At 38.9% G+C, this 16945-nt stretch overlaps 1 protein-coding gene across 9 annotated transcripts in view; it reads left to right on the top strand.

The window, feature by feature from the left end:
• LOC122568532 (teneurin-a) overlaps nucleotides 1-16945 on the top strand; it is a 699158-nt gene that overhangs the window by 651696 nt on the left and 30517 nt on the right. For all 9 annotated transcript variants that reach the window (XM_043728382.1, XM_043728381.1, XM_043728380.1 and 6 more), the window contains 4 exons: nucleotides 225-505; nucleotides 13746-13865; nucleotides 14451-15094; nucleotides 16087-16300. In XM_043728382.1, coding sequence (XP_043584317.1) covers nucleotides 225-505; nucleotides 13746-13865; nucleotides 14451-15094; nucleotides 16087-16300 — 1259 coding nt within the window. The remainder of the gene's footprint in view (nucleotides 1-224; nucleotides 506-13745; nucleotides 13866-14450; nucleotides 15095-16086; nucleotides 16301-16945) is intronic.

Below are 16945 nucleotides of genomic sequence, written 5' to 3'. Positions count from 1 at the left end.
CATACGAATATCATCACTTTAGATGATTTAAAGTTTCCAAACATTCACAGTCTAGTAATTCCCAAAGTATTACCGAAATTTTCTAACATTTATCCTCTGTATTAATTTTCTATAGATTCTTGCATCATCTATAAACTAAAAATTATAACCCACAAAAATAACCTTAGAAATACAATGCCAATTTGCGATGTAATAATGCTGATTCTTCGCTGTCTCTATTACAGGCTTCCGCCGCCGCAGCAGCAGGTGACAGTCGGTTCTCTGGGTGGTGGTTTGGGTGCAGCCGCTGGAAATGGTGGTACAGGCACGGTGGGCGTCCAAGGTCAAGCCATGGTAATGCCAGGATTTCCACTTCGCGCTGCAGCGGTGCCGCATTATTCACCGTATTCGCCGTCACGTTTTCACATCGACAAACGGTGCCAGCACAGATGCTCCTGGAAGTGTTTCTCGATCGCACTGATCCTCCTCGCTGTTGCGCTGACAGCGATGCTGGCTTACTTCGCCAGTAAGTAAACAAAATATAACCTGGAATATTCGATCAACTAATAAGCTTACGGGAAGTCTCGTGAATTTTAAAAAGCGTCCATGTCTCGTCATTCTTATTTTATTTTCTGTTTGCCTTGAAAATTAAGTTAATGGGTTATTTGGATGCCAGGGAATGGGATTTAAAACGAAAGCTGATAATGATTCACAATATAGGATATTGGTTTCGAATTAGAGGTTAGGTGTCGTCAATGCAACAATGTTAAGTAGACGAGTAAAATCGAAATTCTTACCAATATTCAATAAAAACCGAGATATGTTTTATCCATTTTATTTTATTTTGTAACTATTGTGAATCGATCAAGTTACCTAACCTTGATATCACCAAACCAAAAAGCATCAAAAGTTTAGTTTCAAAACTTTTCACCAAGTTCTGTCGTTCGATTCCATTGAAATTCACCGCTGGCCATATCGTGAATTTTTGGAAATTCAGAGGACTCGAATTTGGTTTGTGGTGAATCGATGCACAGGCATGCTGAGAAATTCGCCAGTGCGGTTCGCGGTAACGCGAAAATGGCCGCGATCAAAGGGTCGTCTGTGCGGAATCAAAATACAGTTAATTTATCTATTATGTATGAGTGGGTTCGACGATCGGTCGGTAGCTAGCTCTTATTTACGCCGGCCTCCGTGAATTTATCGCCACTCCGCCCGGAAAATCCTTCTGCCCGTTAATCCGCAGTTTACGCTACAATAACTCATTATCAAGTTGCAGATTTGGTTAGGGAGACGAGATGCTCGGTCGAAATTCACCTGGACTTCGATTTGCCTAACTTGCAATATATAATCTGGCTGCGGACGGAAACACGAGAGTTTCTCCTCTCCGTTGAATTTCGATTTAATGAAAATGATTCCTTGAGACTGCGGTGCATTGTTGGCACTACTGGATGCCAGAGAGAATGGAAAATTTAATAGAAAAAAGATTTTATATGATATGTTAGTCTTTTAGTTTCAATATTTAATGAGTATATTTCATGTCCACTTTCGGAGGTTAGGATTTATACAGAGTATCTCAAAATTATGGACACATGTTTAGACAGACCTGTTACCAAGTATGTATTATTATTAAAATTATCATTATTAATTGTCAGATTATAGAGCGGAAATTAAAATTCATCTAGTATTTCACCTGCTGCTCTATATCACTCACATGGGTACTGTTAACGCAAAACGAGGTAGGGTTCGAAAATTTTTCACGGTGCTTCCTGCTTTTCTAACCGTGCCATTCCATCTCATTTTCCTACCCGCTGTGAAATGTATTCACCAGTCCTCTGTCTGCTCTGTCTCTTTTTTAACATAATATTTCAATAAAATTCTGCTGCCTGTGAATCATTCGATAAAACCTCTCTATTTTTAACAAGATGTTTTAGTCAAAGTTGATCAAACCATTAATGAAAATCTAGTTCTTTTTGCCATTTGCTAGTTCCCATTTGCAAACACGGATGTGTCTCATTTGGTTTATTCTTTGCCCGCGCCACTGATATTGGGTTTTTAAAGGTAAAAATATTTATCAGCAACATATACGACATTATTTTCTCAGCAAAGTTTCCAATGTGAAAAAATCTTTTCCCAGTGACAATTTTCAGTGAAAATCATATAGCTGTAAAATACTGTAGTCTGCAGCTGTACAAAGCTGCTTTAATTTCCACCAAGCAGAAAGGGAAGCTGCTAGATCTAGCAGCGAACGTAGATATTCTCCCTTGGTCTATACACCGGCGAATTAAATACCGTTTAACGACGGAAGTCCGGATCTTCGATAGGAAGCGCGCGGAGCCGCGCAGTAAACGTTACTAGCGCAATGGTTCGTTTAGTAGCGAGCGGCGGTTGCCTTCATCCGGTTGGGGGAGAGGTGAAAATATTGCCGACCGATGGCGAGGAAGCGCTTCGACAGCGTGGCCCGTGTTTCCGGCCAATAATGATCAGCCTCGAGAAACACTATGTTCTCTCTTTCTCTCTCTCTCTCTCTCTCTCTCTCTCTCTCTCTCTGCCTGGTTGTTCGTTGGGGGGAGTGTAAAGGGCGAGCTTGAACGGTCACGCGAGAATCGATCGTGCGAGAAACGGGGGAGATATCGGCTCGATTTTGACACCTAGGGAAATTGAGAGACGAGAATTTCTGTTTTAGTATTATTAAGTGCTGACATGATTGTATCATGATATAAAGAGTTGATAATATTATTCTTAGTTGCTTCGAGATTGTAGGTATATTGTTGCTGACCTTTTTAAAAATTTAATCAATTTAGTTGACAGAGGTTAAGTAGGTTAGGAATAACATTTCTGATATGTTTCAGCATTTCACAGATAATATCTGACGAAGTAACCGATAATAATAGTTATTGCAGTCAAAAGTTGTGGACGTAACTTATAAAATAAGTAGATACGAATTGGAACGAAATATTATATGCCCGCCGTAAAATATTTGGCCGTGACTAGGGCATTATAGTGATGTTTATCTTTATCCGTTAATAAGATGCCCGTCACCATAGTTGCGACTTTGAGACGTACAGACGATACGTATCAGATTTTACTGGCAATAAATTTAGGATCTTCGGGAGCTTATGAGGTCGATTCAAAGAAAATCCTTCCATTCCACGATAGGCATTAACCTCAAATGGGAGCGGCTTCGGCGGTTCTTTCTTACCATGGTGAGATGTAGAGTGCGCAGTTAAGACCGTATTTTTGCCTCTTTCTGTCTCCTGATAGTCGTGTTTATTGTAGATTTTGTGGCTCAGTTACCGGAAGGATAAATCGATTTATCTTCCAACTTATTAGTTGATGGTTTCGACGTTAACCTCTCTAAATTTCGCATCCACACTCTTTATTGCATATTTTTAGTACTTTTCTTGAAAATATGGTCGAGTATTTGATTGCTCGGCCATAATAACGAATGTCTGTGTACTGATTTTACAAATTCAAAAAATCAGCTATAAAAGTAATTGCTCGACGGAATAATTTCCAACAGAAACTATTTTTACCTTGTCTATTTTTAAATATCTAAGAGAGAATCTACGGCATAAACTATCCCCCACTAGAGTCCAACCTAGACGCTTACGCGAAAAGCCACATACTTAAAACTGACCTATAACACGCACTGAAAACACTTAAAAGCTAGCTGGCAAGCACTTTGCAATAAAACTTTCACGAGTTCCAACCCACGTTTCTCCTGGCTCCTCCGCTGATTAACTATTCCGCGCGGTAGTTGTGAAGGGGCGTAAGAAACGTGAGATCAAAGAGTAGCACAGGTCCGTAGTGGTAAGAATCCAGGGAAAGAGTAGCTTAGCCGGCGCCGTTACACGAAAATTGCATCGACGAAATGGTGGAAAAAAGGGACGACGAAAGCCGGCTAACCGATTAGAGAAATTAACGCCTGCTCGTTATCTGTGCGAAACACTGGCTCCCTCCGGTAGTGATGCGGTAGCCTGACGAAATTGCGTTTTTGCATTCGGTCCGACTCGACAAATCCCTGAATCCGAAGCCCTCGCGGTCAAGGTCTTTGTTGTGCCGGAATTACGGTTTATCTTTTCGAAGGTGGAATAAAGGGGATTTCGCAGGAAAGAAGGGAAGCAGAGTTAGAGATTGATCGTATTGTTTCTTAGATGTATATAGTTCATGGTAAAGCTGTGTATCGTACAGTTTTGCTATATTAGATGTTAGCAGCACACATTGAGAATTGTGTACAGGTAAAAATATTATACAGGAAATTGTTTGCTCTATTATATTAATATTATTAATGTAAAAATAGCCTTCTTTTTTAGTTATCAGTGTAAATATTTATTTAGACTTTGGAAGAATTAAGGAAGTTAATTGTGGAAACTTAGGCAGAAAGATCGCAGGTTGTTCAATACGATTGTAGTGACGCGTCTGATCATTGCTAGTTGTTTCTACGTAGTAAAGCGCAATGAATTGTCTGATTATTGCTCGCCGTTTCCACTTAAGAGAGTCGCGACGTATGCCTGGCCATTGCGCGTTGTTTCTACTTAAGAGAGCTGCGGTAAATGTCTGGCCGTAGGGCGTTGTTTCTACTTCAGAGAGTCGTGGCAGTAAATGTCTGTCTATTTCTTGCCGTGTCTACTTACAAGAGGGTTTGACCATTGGCTGGATTATCTACTGTCCAATGATCTCGCTAGTTTTCAATGCATTACCTACACATTCTACCTATCTGTAGTTCTTCTTAACTCGTATTACAACGTATCTCGCAGATCTGTTGAAATAGATGAAACAAAAGTTTCTTTCGATATTGTGTCTTTTTTTCTATAAATATATCGGATATGAGAGTTAAATAAAAATAATCATACATGTATAGGAAAACGAATGCAATTTGCACTTGCAAAAGTATTACGTCGTTATTTATCCTATAATATCGTAACCGATAAAAAAAGCACATTCACAAAAGTGCTGCAGTTCCATTTGAAAGGCACATTTCGTACAAAGGTGGAGATAAAGAAAGTCTAATTTAAAAGAATTGGATGTTCCAGAATATAATTCAATTTTTGTAAAACAGGATCTTTTATAAAATTCATGGAAAGCCCTGAAAATTTCGACACTTTAGTAGAATACTCTGTATATAAAACATTCTCGAGTTACCCTTACTGAACTGTCCCTTGAATCCGGCGTCTGCATTCTTCTTTCTCCTCTTCTTCCGTCCACCCCGTGTCCCTTTCTCTCGCGTGTCTGAAAAGCGGAAGGAAGAAAAGAGGAGAAGATTGCAAAGCCGGATCGGCCTCGAGGAGACTTCGCCAGCTGTTATTTCTGCATTCCGGTAAATCGAGTCGGGAATCCAATCTGCCTGTTTGCTACTGCATCCAAACTACCCTCTTCCACACCCACGCCTCTCTTTTTTCCCTTTATCTCTGTCTCTTTCGTCGTTACCCTCATTTTCAGTCTGTGTTTCTCCCTGGTCTCCGAGACGGTTCAGGATTTTCCTGGCTAGACCGACATCGTTCTTTCAAATTTTCGTAATGTGATTTCTCAAATGAATTTTATATATTTTTATGTAAATTATTATTGACACTCTATGTATCTGTAGATCCATTAATTTTTTCGATTGGTATTCTTTTCACGTGTATATTTATTTTATGCTTGTTTGTTTGTCTTAGATTGGCTAACCTTATATTAAGGTTATATATAAGGCTATAACCTTTATTAGATCTAGAAACAATATACGATTTAAACAATAAAAATTATCTGCTAATGCCACAGTAAAATGTTATTCGTATAAATATAATTATGAATGATTTAACGAATAAAAAAACAGAAATGGAGAGAAAAAAAAAAGCAGATCGATTGGGTCAGCTTCGATTTTTCGGCCCGTGGCTTTAAATATCATCCTCATTACAGTGAACATGCTCGGCGTATTTGTTGTTGCCACGACCGCTACCGAATCGTTGACTATTAATAATCGCGAACGAATTTTTGTTCTCATTTCTTTCCACGGAACCGTGAACAAGGAATCGAAGCGTTTCATTGAAGACACCGTGCTCTAAGAGGAAACGAATCACCTCTTGGCCACCGACATTTTTCGTCCCCCCATCGAATGCCGATATTTTGATTTCTGCACGACTTCCTAGAGTTATCGCTGCGGTGAACTACGTGAACTTCAAAGGGAAACAGTTATACCGAACACTGTATCATAGAAAGTATTCTTCAGGATTAAAATCCTTTTACTATAATTATCTCACAAAGCACATTCACAAAAAGACTCCTCGCGTAAAATTACTCGACTGTCTTGCAAATGAAATGGATGTACCTCTAACAATTTCAAACCTTTATAAACGGAACCTGTTTTGAAAATAGACCATCTAAACTTTTTCGAGTTCATTTCACGAAATATATTAACATTGTACCAACATATATGTTCATTTCTAACATATTAGACATTGCAACGTGATATACAGAAATCCTCGAGGCACTTCCACTAATTTACTATACATAAATAACTAGGAAAAAGAAAAAAAGGGCAGAAAAAAGAAAAGTATTATCTCTCGAGCAACTTATATTTATACGATATTTTTTTCCCCCGTTTCGTGCTCCAGATTTATCCCCCTGAGGTATTAACGCGCGGTTAAGCGTCACAACGTATACCTTTGTGTACGCGTACACCTACGTGTACCTTTCCATTTAATAAATTAGAAAGGGGACCGGTCTATCGTTGTCCCGACAGGATGCCTGAAAATTAAATCACATTTATGTAGCTGGCACTCGAAAAGATGGGTCGCGAAAGGAGGAGGAAAGAATAGGAAGCTTTTTCGACATCGATTAGTTGGATTCATCGGCGAAGTTTACTTGGCAAACTGTGATTTCGACACCGGCGACGTCGTAACGTCGTAAGGTCGTAACCTTACGAATTTCTCGTATGGAATTTTGGTGTCTTCGAATCAAATTAATTGCTGGTCTCGGAGGAAACATTTTGTACAAATAAAAAGTTCTTCGATTTTCGTTTAGATACTTCCTAAAGCTTTCTCGGTGTTTCTTCCGAGGAAACTATATACTTCATTGCGTACGAAATTTCATTTAAGAAAAATAACGAGATTCCTTTTTGTTCACTTAGCGACCACCGTAGAAAAATTTCTTACACATCAAATGCATCGATTTAAAAGTATTGAAATAAATATCTGCAATGATTTGAATGAAAACTGAGATTGTAGATCGTAATACCTTCTTTCTGTACCAGTGAAAATTATTTATATATTACATTTATTAATTTACAGGATATTCTGTGTATATTTAACTGGAGAACGTAATGTGTAAGACTCATTCGTCTCTTACAAGGCGACAATTTTTATATTCGGTGCACTGCCAACTGATTCTACATTGGCAAGACTGTTGCTTTATTTGATTCTGGGATTATTAAATAGACGTTCCCATTCTCTCGAATATTTTGAAAATATCGATGGCCACTACCTTAATTATACTGTTGGCTTATTTGCACAACTGCATGAATTTATTATCTAGTTTTAAAACATTTTTATTTTCCCACCTGACAGATTGTCTCTTATTTATACCGTACACATAGAATCTATTTATATAAAGATCTATTAAAAACCCAAGAGATTTACAAGTAATTTAAAGAGAATATTTTATTCGTACGAGTAAATTATAGAAAATCCAAACCTATTGAAAATATCGAGAGACTATTATAGCGACTTGATTTGTTGGAAATTATACTACTATCAGTGGATTAGAGGGAACGACAGTCGGATCGATGGTAAACATTTCATTAAAACGCACGGAAAGAAAGCGGAAGCATAAGGTGGGCGTGGAAGAACGGATAATCCTTCGATAATCCGGGAATCATTCTCGGGAATGAATCGCTCTATCGATCCGAGGGAATATAATTGAAAAAGTTGTTCCTTTGCTCTCGTCAGTCGAGTTGCCTGTCGTTCCCAGCCGACTTCACCTTTTCCCTGTCTGGAATCAAAGGGTGAATTCAGGTGCTAGGCTGGCTGCCCTGTTGGGATAGAAAGGGGGGGGGGCGTGTTCCATCCTTCAACCGATTTCAAATTTCCGGCGATTTTGATGATGAAAGTTCACTGTCTCCGCCATCTCATACAGTTTCCTTTTTAATACGTTTGTTACCTGTAGCGTGGTATTATACTTTTCGCAGTTAAAAGCGTGTAATAGCCATTTAAAAATATTGGAAAACCGACTACCTAGTGATTACATATTATTATATATTATATTAAAAATTTCTCATCGTTTCCATTCTTGAAATTTCACGATGTTGAATAGATCGATGATTAATCTCGGTGAGGATTTTCTAGTTTATCAGTTTGAGAATACGGTGCAAGGAAAATTGATTTAAGGCGAACAATTTTGAATTTACGCGAAATATTCACGCAATGAGTAAGGAATTAGGTTAGATTAAATCTTAGGCGATATATTTTAAGTTTAAGGAAGCACGCGTTTAGTAATCGTACAATATTTCAGCTTCCAACCGTCGTTCTGAAAACTACAACTTTCTACATTAACCTGGAAAACAAATTTATTTATTAAAAGAAATAATAACGATAAATTCTACCCGACCAACGTCTATTTCACCAACTCGCCCAATTTTAATAAATTATTAAACTCCGATCCTCTCCATATTTACCTGACAAATTTCGTGCGCTCCTGACCTGCGGCTCGCCCACAGGGAAATACCAAGCTCATCTTCAAAGTCGAACTTATTTCGAGTTCCGTTATCGTGAATTTCAATCCACTTGTGCTACGGTACAATAAAATTCACCAAACGTATCTCCGCACGTACTCGTTTTAACGTGAAAACACAGACAGAGCGAAAGAGAGAGAGAGAGAGAGGGAGAGGGAGAGGGAGAGAGAGACGAATTCGCAATTCGAGGGTTAGCCATGGTTTCATCGTGATCGGTATACGGGTGCGCGCGTATATACGCATGCATGCGGAAGAGAGGCGGTCGTGTGACACACACGTAATGCACGTAGAAGGGGCGATTGGCGATCGACGCGAAACGAGGACGAAAACGACGCCACGGTTGCTCCTGATGCTCGCGAAATAAGGTCAGTTCACAGTTCACTGCAACTCAATTTCTAACGATAGTTACATAACGAGCAGCGTCGATCTCACGGGGACGCTCCTTCTTTTCCAGTTATTTCGCAGCGCACGGTATCCACAGCTAGAGTTAGTCGATTCCCATGCTCTCGCGTGCATAGTGCCGAGGGAGGTATATAGAGGTCGCATGCGTGCTTTTCCACGCGCGGACAGTAATTTGTCTGTCACCGCTGACGCGTGGAATCAAAGGGACGATGCTCGTAATTGGAGTTGCACGCTTGGTTCATGGGGTTCGTTCGTTGTATCTTCTTTTTTTTCCCCTCTATTTTTATTTTCTTTTTCCTTTTTTTTTTTTTCGACGGAGAGGTGGAAAGTGCATTGACGGCAGAGTGTGCGATGAAGTTGATTGAGAATTCTGATGGAGAATGAAGGTTGAATATGTATTTTAGTGTTCTTTTTTAATTGTTAGTCGTGACAATTAAAAAAAAGGATAGCAAGTTTTGGTACACGCTTTTGGTAAGAGGTATCTGTTGCTTCTATTGTGCTGTGTATGTGGGATCAAATGAAAAAAATAATTTCTATTAATAGGAAGATAAGAGAGATTGGAAAAAATTGATCTTACCGTTAAATGCGCAATCTGACACCGAGTAGATTCTGTATACGCAACAGACAGACGATCTGAATGATTGACTACATGAACATCAAATAATCGGCATAACTAACAAAAACCGATGATAACTAACAAAAGCCCAATACAGACAGATCTGTTAACAGATCGCAATCAAAAGTCGACCCGACAAATATACATATCAATCGTCGACGTGCTAATGGAACACGTTCGTGCAATGTCGTACACGTGAGAATTCTATTTGTCAGGCCATGAATTTAGCCGGATGACGCGGGAAAGAAAATATTAGCCGACATACAAATTACCGTTTCCATCGATATGACACGGATCTCACCTACGATTGATCGGTTTTCGTCTCCGTAGATCACGCGGCTTCTATACGCGAATGTTATTACGGATGCGATAAATCGCAGGAGTTCGTAGCGTTTTATTCTAATTACCTTATCATTGAATCTTTCCACTTTCTTTACATTTTATTCGTATTTGGATACTATAGAAACGTTCGTAATAATGTTCTTATTCGATCCTGTTAATTTAAAAAGTGGAAAGCGATTCGTTTTATCGAATAGAAAAACAATCAATAAGAATACAGAAATTTATATTTGTACAAGGAAAAGAGCAAATAGGTAGATATCGATAAAGAAAGCAGCAAAAAAGCAAATAAGCAATCGATCAACTAAGGAGCGATAGTTTATGTGAAAGCACGAACGAAAGGAATTGTAAGCTAAATCCATTTCGAGGCTGACGAGACTGAAATTGATTAAAATAATAAAATGAAAATATCGATAAAGAGGAGAAAGAAACTAAAGAAAAAAGAAAGGAGAGAAATAGACAGGTTAGTGAGAAATACTGATGAACAGAACGTGATTTTCTATTTGTTAGATTGTTCGAACGATGGTAATACGTTAATTCAATTAGCCAAGAGCACGGAGGCAACGAACGCGTTGATAAGCCAAGAGGTCGTTAGACACGTTGTATTGTAAGTGGTATGAGGAAGAACGGCAAAGGGGTGGGGTGTTCGCTTTTAAAAAGTCTCGTTAACCCGCGTAATTAATTCGCTGCTGGCGGACGCGAACGCGGCCACCGGGACAGATAATTAATTCAGCCATGACAATTCTCAGCCGCGGATAAGGATTTTATTGTGAGATTCATTGTGCCGCTTTAAATTTGATCGAACTGCCCTCTCATTGTCTGGAAGACATTAATATAGGTAAATGAAGAGAGGGATGTTTAGCGAAACTTGTGAGAAGTACAAGCGTTATCTGTGTTCATCGTGCGAAAAGATCGAAGGATTAAGTTAACAGATTCGTCGTAATCTCGTGTCATTGCATATCTTGTTGAATTACATAAATATTTCACGTAAGTGTAGTGACCGACGTCTAATCGTTTCGCAAGCGTTAGCAAAGTACGGTATTAGGAATTAGCTTAAGATAGTGAAAAATAATGAAAGTAATTAATGTAGAAATGAAATGTAAAAATAAATTGATAATATTAATATGTAAAAATAAAAAGAATGAAAGTAAAATGTAAAAAAATATAGGGTGCAGTATATAATTTGGTATTATTACTGGTTATACACATATATTTAAAATGCGAAAGGATTAATGCGCCTGCAGATCCGTTGAAGAAATATCACTTTGACAAATTAGGGGGATTCCTCTGGAATTAGGTTTATGATGCTATAGTTACGTACGAGGGTATTTACGAGAGAGAATACCTGAAATTCAGGTCACCAATTTGGCTCGAATTTTGCGCAGAATTATACGTGTGTAATAATATCCGAAAAGTGTAGGGAGTAGCGTTCGAATTTTCTGGGAAATCGCATTTCAAGCTGTAAAATTTTTATGGTTAACAAGATTCTGTTAATTAAACGGTGACATTAAATTAATCGAGCTTCGAAGAATCCCTTGTTTTAAACGTATTTCCCTCTGTGTTCATAACTTCTTTCACGTTTTTTTAGTAGGCTTAAAAAATGTTTGAAACAGTGATAACAATAATGATAATCATAAAAACACATTACTAAATTTCTGTTATATTTTTCACGTACAATTACGTTTCTGTAATTTTTTTTTTCAGTAATCTTTACGATTTACATCTTTTAATTGAAGCTCTAACAAAACTCTAGCTGGTAGTTTTATCCATTTTCGCTAAAATTTACGTTCTCCATTCAATCTTGAGCTAATGTTTCGTTCATAAATACGTTGAGTATGTACATACAGACCGCCATGAAAGAGTATCGAGTGGCCTACTTCTTTTACAACCCCATTAATGTCGCGTTTCACATAAACAATATCGGTTTCTGAAACTGTATTTGTAGAATGTTACCGCAAATATGGCGAACGAAATACGTTAGTGGTGTTGTAATGAAGATCGTGCGTTGCCAACCGAACTACAACTTACTACAACTGTTTATAACTAACCAGAATCACCGTTGTTTGCAGTGAGAATTACCCGTTCCGCACAAACCATAGTTATATATAAGAAGATTTACGGATTCGTGAAGAAAATTGCACATCAAACATATATGACAATTTTTGTAATAAAAATAGTGTCTACGTATATATAAAAAGAAAAACGTTTCGCATTACGTACACATGTAACCTTCCTTCTATAACAAAAAATTGGGTAAATCGACCAGAGTCGATGTTTTACTATTCCATTCATTCTTTCTGATAGTTACGTCTAGATTTTACCACCATAAAACGTCGAAATCTATAAAGATCCTATAAAAATTGTTGCATCTTCAACTTTCACATAAACGCAATTAAACTAAAAATAATAACTTAGCCTAATCATAACCGATACACCAACGGAAGGAAAAAGTACCGATTGATAATTCTATTCTTAAGAATTAAAGAAGCTACAGTTAAAAATAACAAAGAATTTCATAAAATATCGTAAAATAGAGCTTCCTAATCCGTTTGATCTTGAAGTAGAAAGAACGTAGATTTTTATTGGCAAACAGGGAACTGGACCAATTACCAATGGCGGGTATTAAACGCAGAAACAGAGGCGCGGCCTTTGTCGTTCGGCTCGCCGCGCCGCCTTGAAAAGTTACCAAGGGTAGTCGGGCCGTGGAAATCTAGTGTCCCATCGTAATTCGAAAGCGATTATTCGAATTTATGAAGCCATTAGGACGCCACGGGACATTCCACCAAAGCCCTGTTCCTGATTCCTGGCGCAATAAAAGAGTCGCGTTACGGTGGTATTTTGTCTGAAGTGGCGGCCACCTACATTAAGAATATAACAAGCTGATTGCGTGCGCTTTTGTTGTATGAACGAAGCGTACGGTGTACGTGAGTGCCTCTGTGTATGTTTATAAAGAAAGCTGGCCGACGATGGCACCGTAAACTTTCTTACGATGTAATATCGCGGTGGTCTAGGAACGTGGAAATTCTCGCGAGTGCACCATTCTTTCCAAGATCGAGTGTTCTCCAGCGAAATGACGAATCTATGGCTCGTATCTTCCGATTGGCGCGGAAGCAGCTTGCGTTTAAATGGATAAATGTAAAACATAAAACGGTTGCGTTCTTATTTTACTCTATGTATATATATATATAAAATAGCAATATGTATATATATTCTGGAATTGCTTTTCTAGAATAATAGGATTTTTATATTCCTCTCGAACGCAACGATTCGGTAGAACATCTTCCGGTTAGAATTCTTTGGTTCCCTTAGGTTTTCGTAGAAATGACGCGTGAGCAAAATTAAAGGAAAATTCATGTTTTACGGATATGTGAAAATACAAATATAAATCTACCTTTAAACGAGTAAAATAACTTTGACGTCTTCGCGTAAAACAAAAAGTGGTTCGATTAGTCGATATGCTTTTTAAAATCACGCGATCTGTGGAAACAAAGTTTTCATGTTCCATTCCACTTTGCCGTGTGTTGCTCTATAGTACAATATATCTCAAAGCTATTTTGAAAATTCAAACGCTGTGAAAACATGATCAAGTAGAAAAAAAATCTGTTTACTCTAAAACAGAACTGATCCTCCATATGTGTTATCGATATATCTCCTGTGTGACGAGCAGTGTTTGATGTTAAAGGGGAAACTCTGTTTTCTTTTCAGCAGTGAGCTCCATGCGGCCGATAGACAGCACGAAATGCGTAGTGGTCCAAGACGTGAAGGCTGTCACTCATGAGAACGCGCACGTTCACGACCCGATATCAACGCAAATACCCACCGAAGGTAAATATCGAGCGGTATCAATTTGCATCCACTATGCATGATGTAAATACTCCGGCATACGACGTCTCGCGGTAATTGCTTTTGGGAGGCGTCTGCTACGTTCGAATGGCTTCCCCGGCCTGATATCGGCCGTCTCGTATATAACCATACAATGGCCACACTGAGAATAATATCGGTTCTGATGTGTAGCTACGTTCGTCGAGTTATGCTACTGGAACATTTGTCGCGAGACTAGGAGACTAAATAGCGCGACAGACGTTTCCGCTTTGACCGTTAAAGTCGTTGAAGACACCATCAAAACAGAATACCCATATTTTCCTCGAATTGAACTTTTTAATCTTTATAAAAGAATTTCTACTTGAAGATGCGAACTCGATCACGCAGTTATTCAATTATTATACATTTTCGAAAGAATATTCTGTACTCTCATTCGTCGAATATTTTTCGTATCTTCGCTATGCAAATAATATCTTTATATTTTCGCGTTCATATAAAAAGGAAACTTTAAGATACTTTTACTCTAAAATACGTAGAATTACGCTTAATAAGAACGCAGAACGTAATCGAATTGCTACTACTACGCAGAGTCGCTGCCGACGAGCACGGCAGAGCACTCGAGTGCTTCGGACAGTGCCGGGGACCAACAGAGTGACCCTCAGATTCAGCAATCAGCACAGCAATGGCCGGCGGTGCTCGAGCTGCAGGCGTACAACGTGGCTCACTCGGCTGTGATCTCGCCTTACCATTTCTGGAACACCGAGTTCCGGAACAAGCAGCCCGCCTTCATCCGACTGAACCTTACTCTACCCTGGGGCGCGAACTTCGCCGTCTACGGAAGACGAAACGTCGCCCCGAGTGTCACGCAATACGATTTCGTAGAATTCGTGAAAGGTGGCAGAGTGGATCATAGGCTGAAACGAGACACTAGCTCAGAGGCTGTCAGTTTCATGAAAACAGCTGCGACTGAAGCGCGATCTAGCGACAATCGGTCGTACCAACATGTACTGATCAAAAGAACGATCGTAGAGCCGATGATGGTGAACGTTAGCCTGCTACAGTATCTGGATACCGGACGTTGGTTCCTTTCGGTGTATAACGACGAGTTGCAGCCATACAAGGTCACCCTGGTCGTGACAGAAGCCGAGGGTGTATCGACTACCTGCCCCAACGACTGTTCTGGAAGAGGATCCTGTTATCTTGGAAAGTGTGACTGCATCGATGGCTATCAGGTGTGTATCCTTAGGTTTCTTCGTAGACTGCCGCGAGGTTAAGAAGGTTAGGAACTTTTAGGGTGGTGAAATTAATGAAATACATGAAAAAGTCTAGTTTTAATTGAAAGAAAAGAAGGGAAATAGATAAAGAATTAAAAGCTTTTTATTTTTTCAATAATTTTTACTTCATATTCCATCTTTTTAATGGTATGTTTCAGTACGTTCGATGCTTGTATATTATATTATGTGTACTGTGTGCTAAATTTGTGTCGAATCATTGACCTGTACGTTGTGCCGCTCCCCTGTTAGCCTCAACTGATGAGGTGAATACCTGTTATATAACAGGCAAGGTGAGGTCACTTTAATCGAGATCAAGTGGACAGGTAGAATATACGCTTCAGCTGGATAAATATATAACCACACTTACATTAATGTTACGTTAATTGATTACGGAACTGCGAACTGTAAGATTAATACACGTAATAAATTGCTGTTTATCTACCAATGTGTATATAAGCAGAACATTTAAAAAGAACACGTATGGTTCCGGCTAGGGATTAATTATTTTATAGGTAACATGGAAAACATTTCAACGTAAATTTCTTAGTCGCAATTATCTCGTTAATTACTAGTTTTTAGAAAATCAAAAAAGAAAAAATCTACAAGCACTGGTTCGAAAATCGCAAAAATGAGAATTCACGATCGTACATAATCATCGTATTTTAGTCTCAACATAATATCGACAATAATTCTAAAGAATAACAGTCTTTATGCCATCCAATACCGCAATTCCCTAGATCCACTGTCACAAATCTTGCACATAGTCGTAGGAAATCACCTCGAACGATTCAATTTGTCCATCAACCTCCTTCACGTAGCGATTCGAAAAGAATTACACAGCGATCGAAGCGATTAGATCGCGAAATGGTGTCGCTAAACTCGCTCGTCGATCATATTTATGGGAGAAGAGAGAGAATGGAAGATAATAGAAGAATCGATGAAAATTTCAGGGGGCCGATTGCAGTAAGAGCGTGTGCCCGGTGCTGTGCTCGTCTCATGGACAATATGGTGGTGGTATGTGCCATTGCGAAGACGGCTGGAAAGGTGCCGAATGCGATATACCATTAGGAGACTGCCAAGTTCCTGATTGCAATCAACACGGACAGTGCGTCAGAGGATCGTGTGTTTGTAATCCTGGATGGAAAGGCTCCTTCTGCGACGAACGTAAGTTAAAAACATCTCTGGCTATTATAGATACTTAGTAGTTACTTTAACACAATTTAAAGCGTATTAAAGCTCAGATTGGAGTCAACAAATAATTTTAAAGTACGCGCTGCTTCTGTTATCGACTGAAACGTGAAAAATGTTTGCAACAAATTGAGAGAAAGGTTGTTAGCAACATGATCTTCGCACGAAACCAAATAATTTAAGAATTTTTTAACAATTTTAATGATAGTGCTAAAAAATACGAGAAGCCAAGTACAAAAATTTAAATACAAATTTAAGCATCATAAAAAATACTCTAATTTCATAATGGAATGGCCTAATAAAAATGCTAATGATCTTAGTCGCGTAAAAAAAGAAGAGAAAAGGTATACGAGGGTAAGGCGAAATACGGAGTATATAAGCGAAGCACGGAGAGCAGTGGAGTTCAGTTAGGCGAACGATCCAAGTCTGCGTTCGACGTCTAGTAACGACCCCTTAAGACCGATTGTTTAATCGGCTTCTCGCTCACCCTCGAATTACCAACGTTCTTGGCGATAAAACCGTGCAGAACTTACTTTCACCTAGCTGCGAGCACCCTGGAACGCAGGGTGCACGTCTATGTGATCCGGATTAAGATTGACATTGATAACGACACTGATAAGA

Source organism: Bombus pyrosoma, linkage group LG6 (genome assembly GCF_014825855.1).
Source record: "Bombus pyrosoma isolate SC7728 linkage group LG6, ASM1482585v1, whole genome shotgun sequence".
Lineage (NCBI taxonomy): Eukaryota > Metazoa > Arthropoda > Insecta > Hymenoptera > Apidae > Bombus > Bombus pyrosoma.
Note: the sequence above shows the minus strand (reverse complement) of the source record. Positions and strands in the feature narration are given on the sequence as shown.